Source organism: Trichomycterus rosablanca, chromosome 2 (genome assembly GCF_030014385.1).
Source record: "Trichomycterus rosablanca isolate fTriRos1 chromosome 2, fTriRos1.hap1, whole genome shotgun sequence".
In the NCBI taxonomy this organism is placed as follows: Eukaryota; Metazoa; Chordata; class Actinopteri; order Siluriformes; family Trichomycteridae; genus Trichomycterus; species Trichomycterus rosablanca.
Genome location: NC_085989.1, coordinates 20,795,344 through 20,814,304, shown reverse-complemented (window position 1 = coordinate 20,814,304; position 18,961 = coordinate 20,795,344). Strand labels below are relative to the sequence as shown.

At 40.0% G+C, this 18,961-nt stretch overlaps 1 protein-coding gene across 1 annotated transcript in view; it reads left to right on the top strand.

The window, feature by feature from the left end:
• The first annotated feature begins 5,186 nt into the window (after positions 1–5,186).
• The window catches only part of ints1 (integrator complex subunit 1), a 32,077-nt gene continuing 18,302 nt past the window's right edge, over positions 5,187–18,961 (top strand). The window contains exons 1-17 of the mRNA XM_063012496.1: positions 5,187–5,272; positions 6,837–6,920; positions 7,001–7,288; positions 10,075–10,271; positions 11,101–11,238; positions 11,555–11,714; positions 13,103–13,208; positions 14,607–14,793; positions 14,884–15,029; positions 15,136–15,277; positions 15,754–15,930; positions 16,100–16,208; positions 16,293–16,413; positions 17,421–17,498; positions 17,598–17,755; positions 17,840–17,936; positions 18,803–18,894. Of these exons, the coding sequence (XP_062868566.1) occupies positions 6,866–6,920; positions 7,001–7,288; positions 10,075–10,271; positions 11,101–11,238; positions 11,555–11,714; positions 13,103–13,208; positions 14,607–14,793; positions 14,884–15,029; positions 15,136–15,277; positions 15,754–15,930; positions 16,100–16,208; positions 16,293–16,413; positions 17,421–17,498; positions 17,598–17,755; positions 17,840–17,936; positions 18,803–18,894 (2,251 nt within the window). The 5' untranslated portion in view covers positions 5,187–5,272; positions 6,837–6,865. The remainder of the gene's footprint in view (positions 5,273–6,836; positions 6,921–7,000; positions 7,289–10,074; positions 10,272–11,100; positions 11,239–11,554; positions 11,715–13,102; positions 13,209–14,606; positions 14,794–14,883; positions 15,030–15,135; positions 15,278–15,753; positions 15,931–16,099; positions 16,209–16,292; positions 16,414–17,420; positions 17,499–17,597; positions 17,756–17,839; positions 17,937–18,802; positions 18,895–18,961) is intronic.

Genomic DNA, 18,961 nt, shown 5'->3' with positions numbered 1-18,961 from the left:
TATTTCAAAGAGTCTCCTGATTGATCTAAGCTGAATAACAAATAAATACTACCTCGCCATATCATTTTCTTCAGAAGGAACTGACTAAGTGTGGGCCATATCCACCAGGCCCACAGGCAACATGCCAGCATAGCTGGCTCATTCTTTTCTTCTGTTGAACAGCACTGCCACTGAGTGACTCACCACACATGCATTTTTCTCGGAGGAGACATATGGATCTAATTGCATAGCAGTGAACTGTTTTCTTTCATGCACATTATGAAGTCGAGTGCAAGTTGGCTGTGTAAGCTGATGAGTAATCATGTTTGCATTCTGGGTGGCTTTCGCTGCAGGGTGATCGGAAACCATTACTATTGCAAAGAAATGAGGAAAGCTAAAAACATGAACCATCTGTACCAACCATTTCTATAAAGCAACCTCTGCCCAAACAACTGTGTTATTTAATTCAGATACTACAACCCCAAATCAGAAACAGGTTGGGACAGTATGAAAAATGCAAATCCAATAAAAATTTATTGATTTTTTACATTTACTTTGACTTTTATTTGCTTGCAGACAGTTTGAACCCAAAATATTTCATGGTTTATCTGCTCAACTTCATTTCATTTGTTAATATACCTCCATTCCTGCATTTCAGGCAACACATTCCAAAAAAAGTTGGGACGGGGGCAATTTAGGGCTAGTAATGAGGTGAAAAAATGAAATAATGATGCGATTTCAAACAGGTGATGTCAACAGGTGATTGTAATCATGGTCTGGTACAAAAGCAGCATCCAGGAAAGGCTGAGTCTTTGATGAACAAAGATGATCAGAGGATCTCCAGTTTGTCAACAAATGTGTGAGAAAATTGTTGAAATGTTTTAAAACAATGTACCTCAAACAAAGATTGGAAGGAATTTGCATATTTCTCCCTCTACAGTGCATATTAACATTAAACGATTCAAGGAATCGAGAGGAATTTCAGTGCATAAAGGCCAAGGGCGCAAGCTTAAGCTGAACGCCTGTGATCTTCGATCCCTTAGATGGCACTGCATCAAGAACCACCACTCAACAATAGCTGATATAACCACATGGGTGAGGGATTACTTTGACAAACCTTTGTCAAGCACTACAATACAGAGTTACATGCACAAATGCCACTTAAAACTTTACTGTACAAAAAAGAAGCCTTATGTTAACCATATCCAGAAGCGGCGTCGACTTCTCTGGGCTCGGAGGCATCTGGGATGGACCATTACTCAGTGAAAATGTGTATTGTGGTCAGATGAATCAGCATTCATTTTTTAGAAAATCTGCATGCCGTGTGCTCAGGACCAAATTCGAAAAGGACCATCCGGACTGTTATCAGCAACAAGTCCAGAAGCCAGGGTCTGTCATGGTATGGGGCTGTGTCAGTGCCCTTGGCAAAGGTCATTTACACTTCGGTGATGGCAGCATTAATGCAGAAACGTACATTGAGATCTTAGAGCAACATATGCTGCCTTCAAGACATCATATTTTCCAGGGACGTCCATGCATTTTTCAACAAGACAATGCAAAACCACATGCTGCACACATTACAAAGGCATGGCTGCGAAAGAAGAGGGTACGGGTACTGGACTGGCCTGCCTGCAGTCCTGACCTGTCCTCAATAGAGAATGTGTGGAGAATGCAACAACGATGACCCTGTACTGTTGCACATCTTAAGACGTGTTTGCAGGAAGAATTAGACAAAATAAAAGCTGAAACACTAAATCACTTGGTCTCCTCGGTGCCAAAATATCTTTTAAGTGTGGTGAAAAGGAATGGCAACATTACAAAGTGGTAAATGCTTTACTGTCCCAACTTTTTTTGGAAAGTGTTGCAGGCCTGAAATGAAGTTGAGCAGATAAAACATGAAATATCTCAGGTTCATCCTGTCTTCAATCAAATAAAAGTCAAAGTAAATGTAAGAAACTCTGTGTTTTTTTATTATTTGCATTTTCCATGCTGTCCCAACCTTTTGTGATTTGGGGTTGTAAATTAACCTACTGATGACATCCAAAGTTTGAACAACACAGCTGAATGAATAAAAATTAAACAAAAAATGTAACTTGCTGTAAAATTATGCCTTTTAACTTGAGAGATTTGGACATTTTACCTCAAAACGAGTAAGTCATAACCATTTATTAGTGGTTTTGTAGAATAAGCTTATTTGCAGGATCCTTATGCAGGTTTATAGACTTTCCTTGTGACTTCAACTTTAAATCTGGAGCCTTGACTAAGCATTCCACTGACCTCATCGAAATATGTCTAATATGAAAAACACTTTATGTAACAAGTTGGGGTGGAACAGGCAGACAGATGGTGAAGCAATCATTTTGTGCATTGCCCTTTTTTTATTTTTCTTAGTCTTTAGGACACTGCTGGACAGTGGGACACATTTGCTTTTAATATCATGCATTCTTGAGTAATTACTGCTGCACTTATAGCACTAAATAAGTGACGTGACACTTTCTTTTATATGTATTTCTTCTTTTATTGTGACAACATGACTAACCATGTTTTGTGTGTGTCTGCAGCCCACACATGTCAGTTCATAAGCACATGTTGTTTTCAGGAAGGTTCTCACTCTGTGCTGAGTGTTCTCTTCTGGGTGAGAGTTCTGTTTTCTTTAGTCTGACAGGCTCGAGTAATGTCTGTCTCCATGCCTGACATCATTTTGTAATGTTGGGATTCTTAGGAACCAAATTCCCTTAACACTCCACTACGTAAACAGTGCCGCCCTCAAACCTTAGGCTCATGAAAAGCTGTTTGTCTGGGAATCTGTGCATCATTTTCTGTGTCCATTGTTCACTGGAAGATAAATATTTTTACTGATGCTCAGTGACTGCACTTTGTGGGAAGAAAACCACCTAATGTACTTTCTCCTAATGTTCTTATGTCATGTTTTAATCAGAATGAGGTAAATCACGTCCATTGAGAGACCGCTGACTAAGGCTGGATAAGCAGCCCTTAACCTTTAATGTTAGAGAGTGTTGCTCTACACATATAAAAATGTTTAATGTGTAAAGTGTAAATGGGGTTTCTGTATACTGGGAGAAACTTAACCATTGACATGCCATAATTTACAGGTTAGAATATGTGTGTAGGTACAGTTCAAGTCAAAAGTTTGGAACGTATATGCCATGAGAATTCAATGATTTCTGCAACTGTTGTTTTTCTTTGACTGAGTGAGTAAATGTACTTGAGTAAAACAGAAATTATTTAATCCATTCATTAATATATATTTTTTTTTTACTCAGGCTTTTGATTAGTCTTTCCAAACCAAGGATGTGTGGCTCCAATCCTGGGGGTCTGGAGTCTGGGCTGTCTGGTGCGCTCATGTTCTGTCACAGTTGTTGGCCCGATATGTTGACTCTTCTGGCTGTGACTGGTTTTGACCCCTAGGTCTAGGACTGTCCACCCCAACTATAGATAAAGGTGCAGAGTGTGGGGGTTCAAGGATGTAGAGATTTGTGGTGATAAGGGATGTCGGATTGCTGTCGTTCTGCCTCTCCTGTGCGATCACTCAGGTTCGTTGATGATTGAGAGGTGGGTCATGCCGCTATTAGTTGAATTTTTTTATTTTGTTCATATAGCTACAGCTTCAATTTTTTTACCCCAAGGTGGCTCTGGGTTGAACCCATCTGAGGCTGAAGTATGCAAGTTTGAGGCTGCTATACCAACAATGCAGCTCCTGCTGAATATAATGGGGATCTGCCATGACTGCACTCACAATGTCCAAAACTCATTATTAAACTTTACTTTACTACAGACTGAACTAAAAGAAGATGAACTTAATAGGCAACCCAGAAGGATGGGTCCCTGCTGAGTTTGGTTTTTCTCAAGGTTTCTACCTTGTAGTATATATAGCACTACATAATTAAATTTGACTTGAATTGAAATATGAATATTCAAAAATAATTTTTGGTTAAATATATACATGCAATTTAAAATAGATTTTATTTTTATAACTTTATGTATCTTTATTGTTAAATAATCTGTTTTGAATATAAAATAATTAATTGTTGCATGGTCTCCTAATTCCGATTCTAACTGACTATTGGCATCAAACCAACCTTGGCCAAAGTTCCTTATTCCAATGACTTTTTAATAGGTCCAATCAAACTATCCTCATTTATATGGACATAGAGAACTTTCTACACCACTTTAAATTAATATATGTATATTTTTGACCAATCAGATTCTCAGAAAATCCACAATGAACAGACAAAAAGTCAATTCATGATTGTGTTTTAAATCTTCAAAGAGGAACAACATGTATATTATGACATACACTAAATTGGCAAAAGCATGTGGGTACCTAAGCATGAGCTTGTTGGGCTATCCCTTACATAACCATGGGCATTAATGCTGTGGCAACAGCTCTAGCTCGCTGAGACTAGGGGCATTGGGCGTGGCTATCCTGGAACTCCCAGGCTGCTGAAAACCACTCTTGTGGAAATAACGGCAAGTAACAATGTAACTGAGTGTCTCAGTGTTGGTGTTATTAGGTGGGCCACTGGAACAGGAGGTTAGGTGGCAAGCGGTGCTTGAGACTATTGGGGGTTGGCGTAGCTATCCTGCCACTCCAAGGATGCCTCACGTTACTCATAAACAGGGGCAAATAATAATCAATAAACATATAGTAGCGTTCATGTCATATATGGTGTATTACTGTTATTTGTCTGAAACGTGAAAACCTCGGTGGGTAGCAAGAAGGTCCTGGGTTCGATTCCCAGGCGGAGCGGTCCAGGTCCTTTCTGCATGTTCTCCCCGTGTGTGCGTGGGTTTTCTCCGGGCGCTCCGGTTTCCTCCCACAGTCCAAAGACATGTAATTGAGGTGAATTGGAGATACAAAATTGTCTATGACTGTGTTTAATATAATCTTGTGAACTGATGAATCTTGTGTAATGAGTAACTACCGTTCCTGTCATGAATGTAACCAAAGTGTTAAACATGACGTTAAAATCCTAATAAAACAAAACAAACAAAACAATGACTGTTTGACATTAAACTTGTGAACTGTAACTACCGTTCCTGTCATGAATGTAACCAAAAGTGTGTAAAACATGACATTAAAATCCTAATAAATAAATTAACCAGGTCAGCTAACAAACTGGAAGTGTCGAGTATGGATTTGCCTCGCGTGCCGGTGTTCTCCCTGCACGCGAGGCGGCGCTTCAGTAGTCGCGAGCTGTTAGCCACACAGCTAAAGTCTTACCAAGAAGAAAAACGTTGTACCATGGAACAGCGGCACTGAGAAACAAAAGTAAGTCCTTCTGTAAAATAATATTGTTATTAAACCAAACACCTGCAAAATTAAACACATTAAATCATTATTGGTTGATATACTCGGACAAATACTTCTGAAGTAATTCAGCTGGCTTGTTGACGTACTTACTGTGCTAAAGCTAGATTATGCTAGCTAGCTGCACTACATTGACTCCGTCTCAAACAGCATACTGTTTACTACAGTAGTATTCTATTATATAGAGTTACACATAAACGCATACTGCTTTTATATACTATTTAGTAGATGAGTATATGATTCTGGATACACCTATATCACTAGGTAGTTCTACTGCTACATCTACTGCTGTCAGAGACTTGTGAGCTACTCCGTTTACCTGTTCTTTACTCATTAGATATAATTGCAAGCAGGTTATTTTTACTATAACAATTTGCACCATGTGCAAGTACAATCAATTCAGATTTTATTTAAACGACCATTCAGTTCCCAGTATTGTGAATTAAGTGACCCTTTATTTGAAAACACTCTGGTAATTTTCTATATTGTTAATAATACATAATAAGTTGTTTCATTCAATAAAACATGGATACGTGTACACCTTCTATTAGTCCTATTTAATTGTAAGTATTTGTTGAATACTTTAGTGTGTAAATTGTGTAATTCATTTGCACTTTTTGCTTGGGGCTGCTAAATTAGTTAATATTATTATTATTATTATTATTATTATTAATATTACTGTGTGCTGTTATTAGTTTTTCTCCAGAACACCCTGTCTTCTGTTTGGGTCTTTAGGCTTAATGGCTTGTTCATTCTTCCTCTGATTGTATTAGCTCCTGTATTAGGTCCTTTCTGTGTGGAGTTTGCATGTTCTCCCCGTGTCTGCATTGGTTTCCTCCCACAGTCCAGGTTAATTGGAGATACAAAAATTGTCCATGACTCTGTTTGACATAAAACTTGTGAGCTGATGAATTTTGTGTAACGATTAACTATCGTTTCTGTCATGAATGTAACCAAGTGTGTAAAACATGACGTTAAAATCCTAATAAACAAATAATATTAGTTCATGTTTTTTGCTGGCCATCCTCTTCCTCTTTTATTTTCAACTTTCCATGCATCATTCTCTTTTCTAATGAATTGAGTTTTCATAAAGTGTTCGTTATAAGAGAACTACAGTTTGATTACCAGACTTTGAGTAAGAGCTTAGGTTTAATTTGGTTGAGGATTCATTCGTTTGTTTTCTTTGCTGTCCAAGGTACCAGTGTTCAAAGGCATCGATATTCTTTTTGTCCAGCTTTCACATTCACAAAACCACATTGACATAGAAATGCATTATGTAAAGTTCAAACCGTATGTTTAGACATGGCTACTTGGTTGTGCACATGATCTGTCAACACATTCTTATTATTTAAATCAGGTGCATCAGTGCATTTTTTATGGATGTCAATACTTAAACACTGTGCCTATGTCCATGTGTAATGCCATATAACATTATATCAGTCTTTTTTTAAAACTAGATCCTCTGTTTCAACTGCATAGTACTGTACTGACTAGTAGTATGACATACTGTTTATTTGTCCAGCAGATCTCAGTTGTTGATCTACAAATTGAGCCATGAATAGGCCGAAGGCGACTAGCATCAGGCGCCCTAGTGGTGCCAAAACATCAGGTATGCTGTTTAGAAAAAATTAATCTAGAGAGAAAATTGCTTTAGTCAGTTATGGATTAATTCTTTCTGTTCTTTCTCAGGCCACCCTCCTCCAGGTGACTTCATTGCTTTGGGGGCCAAAAGCCAGGCCAGTGAGACGAAAACAAGTCCAGCTTTGCTAAAACCAGCAACTTCGGGTTTACCTGTAGATCGCAAGAGGGAGAACACTTCAGCTTTACCTTCTTCTTCAGGCCTTACCAGCCTGGCTAAGAGGCCTAAACACTCCTCCACTCCACCGAGTGCCCTCTCACGTCTGGCTGAAGTGGCGGCTGTTGACAAACGGGCAATATCGCCTTCTATTAAAGAGCCATCTGTCATTCCTATTGAAGGTAAGATAGTATCAACTTATTGTATAAGTGAATGGTTTTGATAGATAACATCTTTCCGTTCCTGTCTGTTTAGCTTAAAGTGTTCTCACTTTAATGTGCTCACTGAACACTTTATTAAATACACTTGTTTGGTACGTACATTATGCAGTTACTGACTTGTAGCCCATCTGTTGGTTTGTACATCTTGTCACCTTTTTTAAACCTATCTATAAAAGATATTTAAAGACCTTATTGTCAATGCTGGGAGGAAATTAGTGTTCAAATTAAAAATATAAAGCCAACAGCATCATTTGATCAGAAAGTGTCCACTGATGAAAGACCTGAGCAAGATGAACGCACATTGTTCATGAAAAAAGATAACATCTCTATTTTTTATTGGTACACCTACAACAAATACTAACAGGGTATATATTCTCTATGATGAGGCCAGCAAGTTTTATTATACATATTCCCCCAATTTCCCTCCCAATCTAGTCATACCCAATTACCCAATCGCATTTCGCTTCCTCTCCTGTTGTAGACCTCCACTCCTGACATAGGAGAGCCATGACTAACACATGCCCCCTCAAATACATGTGCAATAGCTGACTGCTTTTTTTCATCTGCACAGAGAGATGAGATCTGTATCATGCACAAAGAGTCAAGAGTCACGCATTTCCATTATCCCCTGTCCCTGTGCAGGTGCCATCGACCAGCAGCAGAGGTCGTAATTGTCCTTCGGATAAGTCGAAGTGTCCGTATAGTAGCCTGACCTGCCGATACTAAAGCTGATATACGAACTTATACGTTTGAGATGTCTGCTCTGGTGTGCTACCGTGTTTTACTGATGTGCCACTTGAGCACAGAGGCCAGCAAGTTTAACTAGTATTCAAAAAAAAAAAAAAAAAAACACTTCAGCACCTGATACACTCAGAACAATCCACACTACCATGTTAGTGTAATTTAAGTGCTAAAAATGGTCCATTGTCCAAATAACATCTGGTCAGTGGGGCTTCTTTGCAAGTCTTTTTTAATAGTGAATGTGGTACAACTGGGTGGCAAAGTGTACAGAGCCACAGGTGGGCTACAGTCAGTGTGTATGAAAGGTGTAGCTTCTAAAATAATCAATGAATGTGCATGCCAGAAATGTGTATATAATAAAGTGTTTGTTGAGTGTATATACAGTGGGGTGAAAAAGTATTTAGTCAGCCACTGATTGTGCAGGTTCTCCTACTTAGAAAGATGAGAGAGGTCTGTAATTTTCATCATAGGTACACTTCAACTATGAGAGACAAAATGAGAAAAAAAAATCCAGGAAATCACATTGTAGGATTTTTAAAGAATTTATTAGTAAATTATGGTGGAAAATAGGTCAATAACAAACAAGCAAGATTTCTGGCTCTCACAGACCTGTAACTTATTCTTTAAGAAGCTCTTCTGTCCTCCACTCGTTACCTGTATTAATGGCACCTGTTTGACCTCGTTATCTGTATAAAAGACACCTGTCCACAGCCTCAAACAGTCAGACTCCAAACTCAACCATGGCCAAGACCAAAGAGCTGTCGAAGGACACCAGGAAGAAAATTGTAGACCTGCACCAGGCTGGGAAGAGTGAATCTACAATAGGCAAGCAGGTTGGTGTGAATAAATCAACTGTGGGAACAATTGTAAGAAAATGGAAGACATACAAGACCATTGATAATCTCCCTTGGGGTCAAGATCTCATCCCGTGGGGTCAAAATGATCATAAGAACGGTGAGCAAAAATCCCAGAACTACATGGAGGGACCTGATGAATGACCTGCAGAGAGCTGGGACCAAAGTAACAAAGGCTACCATCAGTAACACACTACGCTGAGAGGGACTCAAATCCTGCAGTGCCAGGCGTGTCCCCCTGCTTAAGCCAGTACATGTCCAGGCCCATCTGATGTTTGCCAGAGAGCATATGGATGATCCAGAAGAGGATTGGGAGAATATCATGTGGTCAGATGAAACCAAAATGGAACTTTTTGGTAAAAACTCAACTCGTCATGTTTGGAGGAAGAAGAAAAACCCAAGAACACCATACCTACTGTGAAGCATGGGGGTGGAAACATCATGCTTTGGGGCTGTTTTTCTGCAAAGGGGACAGGACGACTGATCCGTGTTAAGGGAAGAATGAACAGGGCCATGTATCGTGAGATTTTAAGCCAAAACCTCCTTCCATCAGTGAGAGCATTGAAGATGGAACGTGGCTGGGTCTTCCAGCATGACAATGATCCCAAACACACCGCTCGGGCAACGAAGGAGTGGCTCCGTAAAAAGCATTTCAAGGTCCTGGAGTGGCCTAGCCAGTCTCCAGACCTCAACCCCACAGAAAATTTGTGGAGTCCGTGTTGCCCAGCGACAGCCCCAAAACATGACTGCTCTAGAGGAGATCTGCATGGAGGAATGGGCCAAAATACCAGCTACAGTGTGTACAAACCTGGTGAAGACTTACAGGAAACGTTTCACCTCTGGCATTGCCAACAAAGGTTATGTTACAAAGTATTGAGTTAAACTTTTGTTATTGACCAAATGCTTATTTTCCACCATAATTTACAAATAAATTCTTTAAAAATCCTACAATGTGATTTCCTGGATTTTTTTTTCTCATTTTGTCTCTCATAGTTGAAGTGTACCTATGATAAAAAATTACAGACCTCTCTCATCTTTCTAAGTAGGAGAACTTGCACAATCAGTGGCTGACTAAATACTTTTTGACCCCACTGTACTAATAGAAACTATATTGTATGTGCTTGAGTTATACTGAGTTCTGTGTTATTGCAGTTCCTCCAGCTGTGCTTCTGGATGAGATTGAGGGAGCAGAGGCAGATGGCAATGATGACCGCATTGAGGGGCTGCTGTGTGGAGCAGTCAAACAGTTGAAGTTGAACCGGGCCAAGCCTGACATTACACTCTACTTAACCCTAATGTACCTGGCCAAGATTAAACCTAATATATTTGCTACTGAAGGAGTCATAGAGGTTGGTGCATCATATGTTTTTGTAATAACTAATTAACCCAATATTCACATCTTTTATTCATTTTTGATGGCTCGGTGGGTAGCACTGTCGCCTCACAGCAAGAAGGTCCTGGGTTCGATCCCCAGATGGGGCGGTCCGGGTCCTTTCTGTGTGGAGTTTGCATGTTCTCCCCGTGTCTGCGTGAGTTTCCTCCGGGGAGCTCCGGTTTCCTCCCACAGTCCAAAGACGTGCAAGTGAGGTGAATTGGAGATACAAAATTGTCTGATGAACCTTGTGTATTGAGTAACTAGCGTTCCTGTCATGAATGTAACCAAAGTGTAAAACATGACGTTAAAATCCCAATAAACAAACAAACATTTCATTCATTTTTTACATCAAAGCCCTTCACACTGGGTGTAATGCATGTCTTTGAAGCCAGAGCAGTAACACATCAGTTTGATTTATTTATTCTAAATAACAGCTTTATTACAGGGTCATGGTGAATCCAGCACCACCCATAATCACTGGGAGCAAAGCAGAACCACAACCTGGATGAGGGGGTCCATTTTTTGCAGGGCACCACAATTTCACTCAATTTTTTTTAACGTAGCTCAATTTAAAGTACCAAATTCACCTACTGCATGTTCTTTGAAGCCAAAAGGGAGCAGAAGTGCTTGACAGAAATACCTGTACAGTGGATATACATTTCACACTTGGTCAACCTTTGTCTCAGACCATCCATATGCTTTTGGCAAGTTTTTTGCAAAATGTAGCTGGGCTTGAATGCCCCACCTGCTGTTTGCTTTGTTGTATAATCAGTTGGTTCATTTTATTATGTCTCCTCTTTCAGGCTTTGTGCAGTCTTCTTCGCCGTGATGCTTCAATTAACTTTAAGGCTAAGGGAAACAGTCTGGTGTCAGTTTTAGCCTGTAGCTTACTGATGGCAGCCTACGAAGAGGACGAAAACTGGCCTGAGATCTTTGTTAAAGTAAGGGTATATTTAGAATATAATGATTAGCCACTATATTTTCTACTACTGCTGTTTTGTGGTACTGTTTACTACACAGAATTTGTGGTTTATTACTAAAACCTTTTTTTTAAAGATTTTAAACAGTCTTGAAACAATTACTTGATTAAATTCATTAATCCATATGAATCTTCCACACATTCCATATATTTTGTAACTGCTGTTTATCGGCTGCTTTCTGAGCAACATGTAGACTAAATTTTGTTTATCAGTGTCTTGAAGTATGTTATTTTTATTTTATTAATTTTTCTTTGTTGTGTCTTCTGATGTTATTCAGGTGTACATCGAGGACTCTCTAGGCGAGCGGATCTGGGTGGATAGCTCCCAGTGTAAAACGTTTGTAGACAACATTCAGTCTGCTTTTAATACCAAGATGCCCCCGAAGAGCATGCTGCTTCAGACTGAAACGGTCCGCTCCGGAGGAGAGCTAAGTGCTGGTATACCTTAAGCAAGACTATTTATGTTTGTTTTGAGGGGGTTCAGGAGGAAAATTGTAGAATGTATGTTCCCAGTCAGAACGCTCTGTCAACATCTACCACAAATAGCAGGTGTGAAATGTGACACCATAAACATGTAATTTTAGAAACAAAACAGAAAAAATGATCCCATTATTGTTATGAAAAAGCAGCCACTCTTTGTTTGCACAATAAACAATGGGGCTGATTCACCATGATGATGGAAGTGTATACTTTGGATTTTCCATCTTCTAGCTCTGAGGAAAACATGCAAAGCTTAAGTAATCAACACTTGGCTGACGCCTCAAAATGACATAATAATAAAGTAAAATGTTGAAAACTAAGTCTATACGGCTGATGTAGGGTTTATATTTGCTGATCTGTTTGTGCATTTAGCCCATACTTATACAATTAAAAACAATTAACTGCCAGCATTATGTAATAACTGTACCTCTAGCTAGAAAGAAACCAGTTTACAGTTTTGAATGTATTAAGTTTTCATTTATAATTTTTAGTAACTGGTGCCCACCAACACTGAAATCTGGTTCTGTGCTGTTGGCTGGCCAGGTATACAGAGGTATTTGGATGTGTGTGTTCATTCCTTGTGCTTAATAAATAAAAAGATAGAAACAGACTCACTGTGACCCTGACCAGGAGGATATAACTGTTAATAAAAATGGAATGGAAAAAAAAGAAATGTTTATATTTCTAATTAGGGCACCTAAAACAATTTCCAGAAATACATGGTGCAAGTCACAAGGCACCCTGGACAAGCTGCCGTCTTATTGTTAAGCATCACACACCTCCACTTAATCGCACTTAATCGGCTAAATGGTTCCCTACTGTCCTGTTAGTGGGTGGTGGGAACAAAACACACAGACAAGAATGAAAGAAGCTGTTCCCAGATTGTCATGACCCTTGAGCTATGCAGTTTACACACTTGCTTTTATGCTTTGCTGGCCAGTAAATGTCCAGGTTGGAAAAATTATCAAACACATTTTTTTTTCCATCTTCATCTGAAGTTCATCATGTGTGACTAGAATGATGATGAATGTCCATTCACTTTATGCATGATATCTACATTGAGCAAAATGTGGCTTTATTAAAAATAAAACTATTGTCTTAGACATCTCTTTTCACTAATAATAACTTAAATAGCAATCTAAGACAATCTAAGCCCTCACCTCCACTGTCCATTAATAAAAAAAAGACTATAGGATCACCACGGACCAGATACTAATTATGTAGTAAAGCACAGGTAGTATAAAATGCAACCACATCACTGGTGTTTAAAGATTTTGGCCAATGTCCTCTTTTTTAGACACAAACATAGTGACTCCCTTCTGAAAGCAAAAACTTTTGTTTCCCAGGGAACAGCCCCCATCCTTCTACTCCAGATGAGGATGACAATCAAACTGAGCTTCTGATTGCAGAGGAGAAACTGAGTCCAGAGGATGAAGGTCAAGTTATGACTAGGTACTCATGGGTTACAATGGCATGAAACTGTGCACATTTTATAGAATTCCATTTGTATGTGTTAAAACATATACAGGGGTTGGACAAAATAACTGAAACACCTGGTTTTAGACCACAATAATTTATTAGTATGGTGTAGGGCCTCCTTTTGCGGCCAATACAGCGTCAATTCGTCTTGGAAATGACATATACAAGTCCTGCACAGTGGTCAGAGGGATTTTAAGCCATTCTTCTTGCAGGATAGTGGCCAGGTCACTACGTGATGCTGGTGGAGGAAAACGTTTCCTGACTCGCTTCTCCAAAACACCCCAAAGTGGCTCAATAATATTTAGATCTGGTGACTGTGCAGGCCATGGGAGATGTTCAACTTCACTTTCATGTTCATCAAACCAATCTTTCACCAGTCTTGCTGTGTGTATTGGTGCATTGTCATCCTGATACACGGCACCGCCATTGGATGCACATGGTTCGGTAGTCCTTGGCAGTGACGCGCCCATCTAGCACAAGTATTGGGCCAAGGGAATGCCATGATATGGCAGCCCAAACCATCACTGATCCACCCCCATGCTTCACTCTGGGCATGCAACAGTCTGGGTGGTACGCTTCTTTGGGGCTTCTCCACACCGTAACTCTCCCGGATGTGGGGAAAACAGTAAAGGTGGACTCATCAGAGAACAATACATGTTTCACATTGTCCACAGCCCAAGATTTGCGCTCCTTGCACCATTGAAACCGACGTTTGGCATTGGCACGAGTGACCAAAGGTTTGGCTATAGCAGCCCGGCCGTGTATATTGACCCTGTGGAGCTCCCGACGGACAGTTCTGGTGGAAACAGGAGAGTCGAGGTGCACATTTAATTCTGCCGTGATTTGGGCAGCCGTGGTTTTATGTTTTTTGGATACAATCCGGGTTAGCACCCGAACATCCCTTTCAGACAGCTTCCTCTTGCGTCCACAGTTAATCCTGTTGGATGTGGTTTGTCCTTCTTGGTGGTATGCTGACATTACCCTGGATACCGTGGCTCTTGATACATCACAAAGACTTGCTGTCTTGGTCACAGATGCGCCAGCAAGACGTGCACCAACAATTTGTCCTCTTTTGAACTCTGGTATGTCACCCATAATGTTGTGTGCATTGCAATATTTTGAGCAAAACTGTGCTCTTACCCTGCTAATTGAACCTTTACACTCTGCTCTTACTGGTGCAATGTGCAATTAATGAAGATTGGCCACCAGACTGGTCCAATTTAGCCATGAAACCTCCCACACTAAAATGACAGGTGTTTCAGTTATTTTGTCCAACCCCTGTAACTATATTGCTTTGAATATTGTAGGTGATTTTGAGCCCAGTAGCATTTAGATGTGTTTGATCTGACTCATGTACTTTTTTGAGAATAGATACGACGAGCTGGTGGAGAGCGTGGAAGACTACGTGCTGGATGTGTTGAAGGACCAGCTGAACCGCCGGCAACCAATGGACAACGTGTCCCGGAACCTGCTGCGTCTTCTTACGGCTACCTGCGGGTACAAGGAGGTTCGACTCATGGCTGTGCAAAGGCTGGAGATGTGGCTGCAGAATCCAAAGGTTAGCAAAAATTCATCATTTTTAAATCGGTTAAAAAAAATGTAAGGACACAGTGCTACTCTTTTCTTTTTTGTTGTGACATTTTTGTAGCTGACCCGACCAGCACAGGACCTTCTCATGTCTCTGTGCATGAACTGCAGAACTCATGGTGCTGATGACATGGACGTCATCTCCAACCTCATCAAGATTCGGCTCAAGCCCAAAGTCCTTCTTAATCATTACATGCTGTGTGTCAGGTTGGTCATGTAATTTTATGTTAGTTCGAGTTTTACTTACTTCAATGTTCCCTCTGTAATGCATTAAACATTACATGACACTTGATGCTTTGAATTTGTTTTGCAGGGAGCTCCTGAATGCACACAGAGACAACTTGGGCACCATGATTAAACTTGTGATCTTTAATGAGTTGTCTAATGCCAGAAATCCTAACAACATGCAAGTGCTTCATACAGTCCTGCAGCACAGCCCAGAGTCTGCCCCTAAGGTCAGCCTCCCACACTACACTTTTAGTAAAAGTTACAGGGTTTAGAAATATTCCACAATATCAGGTGAATCAGGTGAATTTTGAAATCATGATTGGGTATAAAAGAGTGATTCACCTCAGTCAAGGCTTAGTCAATGCATTTAATGATGGCTCATGACTCATTTCTTAATTCAAGATTGCAAATAAGTTAGCTCTTTCACCATCTACCGTACATAATATTGTAAATAGTTTCAGGGAATCTGGAGTATTCTCAGTCTTAATAGGATAAGGCCGGAAACCACTGTTAAATGTACATGACCCTTGAGGCCTCAGATGTCATTGCATGAGAAACTGTCATAATACTGTGATAAATAAAGCCACATGCTTTATTGTTTACACAAGTATAGAAATACGTATAGACAAACCTTTGCTTACAAACTATTCCATGAATGAAACACATTTATTATGATGTAAAACTCTTTCCTTTCCCCTTCCAGTTCCTGGCCATGGTGTTCCAGGACCTGCTTACCAACAAAGATGATTACCTGCGTGCATCACGTGCCCTGCTTAGAGAGATCATCAAGCAGACCAAGCATGAGATCAACTTCCAGTCTTTCTGCTTGGGGCTCATGCAGGAGAGGAAGGAGGCCTCCTATACTGACATGGAGTTTAAAGTGAGAATCTTGCACAATGGTTTCTATACATAATGAAGTTGTGGTCATTATTAGCTGAGAGCATTTCACAGAATTTCACTGCACTTCTTACAATAGTCTAAATAATGCTACTGAGCAACTTTGGCATATTTTGATTAGACTGTGCCTTTCATGCCTTTTCTGTACCCAGGAGCGGTTTGTCATTCAGGTGACGGATCTGCTAACAGTGTCCATGATGCTGGGCATCACAGTGCAGGTCAAAGAAGCTGGCATTGTGTGGGACAAGGGAGAAAAGAAGAGTAAGAATTTTATGTGTAATACTTTGAATTCAGTGATCGTAGTGTTGTCTTTATTTACAATGTTATCGTTTGCTTTTGGGACAGATTTGGAGGTGCTCAGATCTTTTCAGAATCAGATTGCTGCCATCCAGCGAGATGCTGTGTGGTGGCTTCACACTGTGGTTCCTTCAATAAGCAAACTTGGAGCTAAAGACTATATCCACTGGTATAAACACACACATATACACACACATTTTAATAATGACTATAGCCTAGGTCTTGTTATATTTGCATTGGAGGCAAATATAAAGAGTAGGCTTGACTACTTGGACACATTTTTTTTGCTTTCTACACCAAGTTAATAGAAATAACATAGAAACTGGCCCTTAGAAATTGGGCCTGTTTTGCTCTTGTGTGCGCCAACTCTAAATTATGTGTGGGCTTAGTTTTGCTAGATTACAGCTGTTCGTGGGGAAATATACGCAATCTAAATTAGAAGGTGCATATTGTCTGTGCTAATTTCAAACAGGTTGATTGTGCTTGGTAAAGATCTAATTCCGAAGGTGTTTAACAATGTCAGATTTAAATATTTCAATTTTATGCATGCAACACACCTATGCTACATCATCCTTCCTATTAATTCCCCTTTTACATCATTTGTGAACTGAGGATACAATTACTGCAGTTTTGCAAGTGGAATTTTTGGGCATTCTTGCTTGATAGAAGACAGTTTATGGTCGACCATGTCTGACTATCCTCTTTGTGATGTGCTGTACATCTTCAATAGGAGATAGTTCTGGACTGCATGCAGGCCAGTCAAGCACAGTCATCATGTACATGAAGCCACAGGCATTGTCTTGCTTGAATAACCATGGACATGCTAAACTAACCTGGGCGCTCTTACATTTAGAATCTTAGAATCTTACTGGGTGGGCATTTAAAAAAAAACCTCAGCAGTGTTTCTCTCACCAAACGCATCCAACCATGGTCTTTAATGACCTCGCTTTGTGCACTGAAGCAGTCATGCTTAAAAATAACAGGCCGTAATTAGCACATAATTATTTTACAAATTAGCAAATATTAGGAGAGATGTCTATGTTCATTTGGCCATACTTTGAACCATACTGTGTTCCTGACCACGTCAACAATTCTTTAGGCACAAATGAAGCCATGCCTTTATATGTTGCTGCTGTTTATTTGTTTCATTTGATTGTGTGCACCCTCTATTCTCAGCCTCCACAAAGTACTGTTCACAGAGCAGCCTGAGACATATTACAAGTGGGACAACTGGCCTCCTGAAAGTGACAGAAAGTAAGGCCTTACCTTCATCTATCTAAAATACACTGCAAAGGTATAGCCACAGCAATGCAAAGCGTTTCATCTTTTTACTTTGCTTCTCTTTGTGTTCAGTTTCTTCCTTCGGCTGTGTTCAGAGGTTCCTTTACTGGAAGACTTGTTGATGCGTATCTTGGTGATTGGCCTATCTCGCGACCTGCCCTTGGGCCCCGCCGACGCCATGGAGCTAGCTGATCACTTAGTAAAGAGAGCTGCTGGAGTGCAGTCAGACGGTAGGAATTTTAACATCATTTACTGTACACTTTTTCCTTCAGCTTGATTTGAGAAATTCTGAGGTGGCTGCGTGTGTGTTGTAGATTTGGACGTGTTGCGTGTGGAGAGGATTCAGCTCATTGATGCTGTACTAAACTTGTGTACATACCATCACCCAGAAAACATCCAACTGCCTGCTGGGTAAATTTTACTATTTATTTATTCAGGAATTAAATAATTGATTTGGTTTCTGGCTTGCTTCTTTCTTGCTCTTACAGACGTTATGTTGGCCTGGTAACCAGTGGAAAAAATATTTGTGGGTGACCATGAAGCGTAATTTAAGTAGTACACTAAACATTTTATCATGAGTGGTAAATACAACACTGTTGATTATATACTATCCATAAAAGTGAGTGTAGCTTTGTATATGTGGTGAGCGGATTGCACCTTACCTTTGAGGCGCCAGGTGCAGGCTAGCACCTGCAAGAACTGAACATGAACCCAATTTGCAGGATGTGTAACCAATGGTAGAACCTTGGCTAAAAAGTCACAAACAAAAGGGCAAAAATAAAAGCGGTGGCCAAAATAACAGAAACAAAATAACAAATGAAGACACAAAACCATGTGCAGCCCACAACAGAGAAATGAAAATTGGTTGTCACTATATGAAAAGCTGCTTGAATAGAGGAAAGAAAGAAAATTCAGAACTATTTGAACAGTATTTGGAAAGACAGCTGATCTGCATGGCCACATGTTGTTACAGTTTGATCATGGACAGTTTGGATTTTAGGATTAATGTAACCAGTGGAAGTAGAATGGTTTGTACTAAAAAGCTGGACTGAAAGTCTGATGTGTCAATTTTGTTAAAGTGGACAGCACAAGACCACACATATGTACAAAATGGGTTTTAAACCACCTCATGAAAAATGCTATACTAAGTCTTGATAGTCATTGGAATGGTTTGTGTAAGAACCATTGCATTCTAGGAATTCCTCTGTGGTCTGGTGGGATTTGTGAATCATTCTGGTTGATTACGGGTGACTGAAATGTTTCAAATTTCATCCTAGATATCAGGTTCCAAATCTGGCCATATCCACACTCTACTGGAAAGCCTGGCTCCTGTTGCTTGTGGTGGCTGCCTTTAACGCCCAGAAAATTGGTAAAGCCTTATTCACCTAACAGTTTTGGACCCCATGATGATGTTAATGCGTGGCATAATGGAGTTT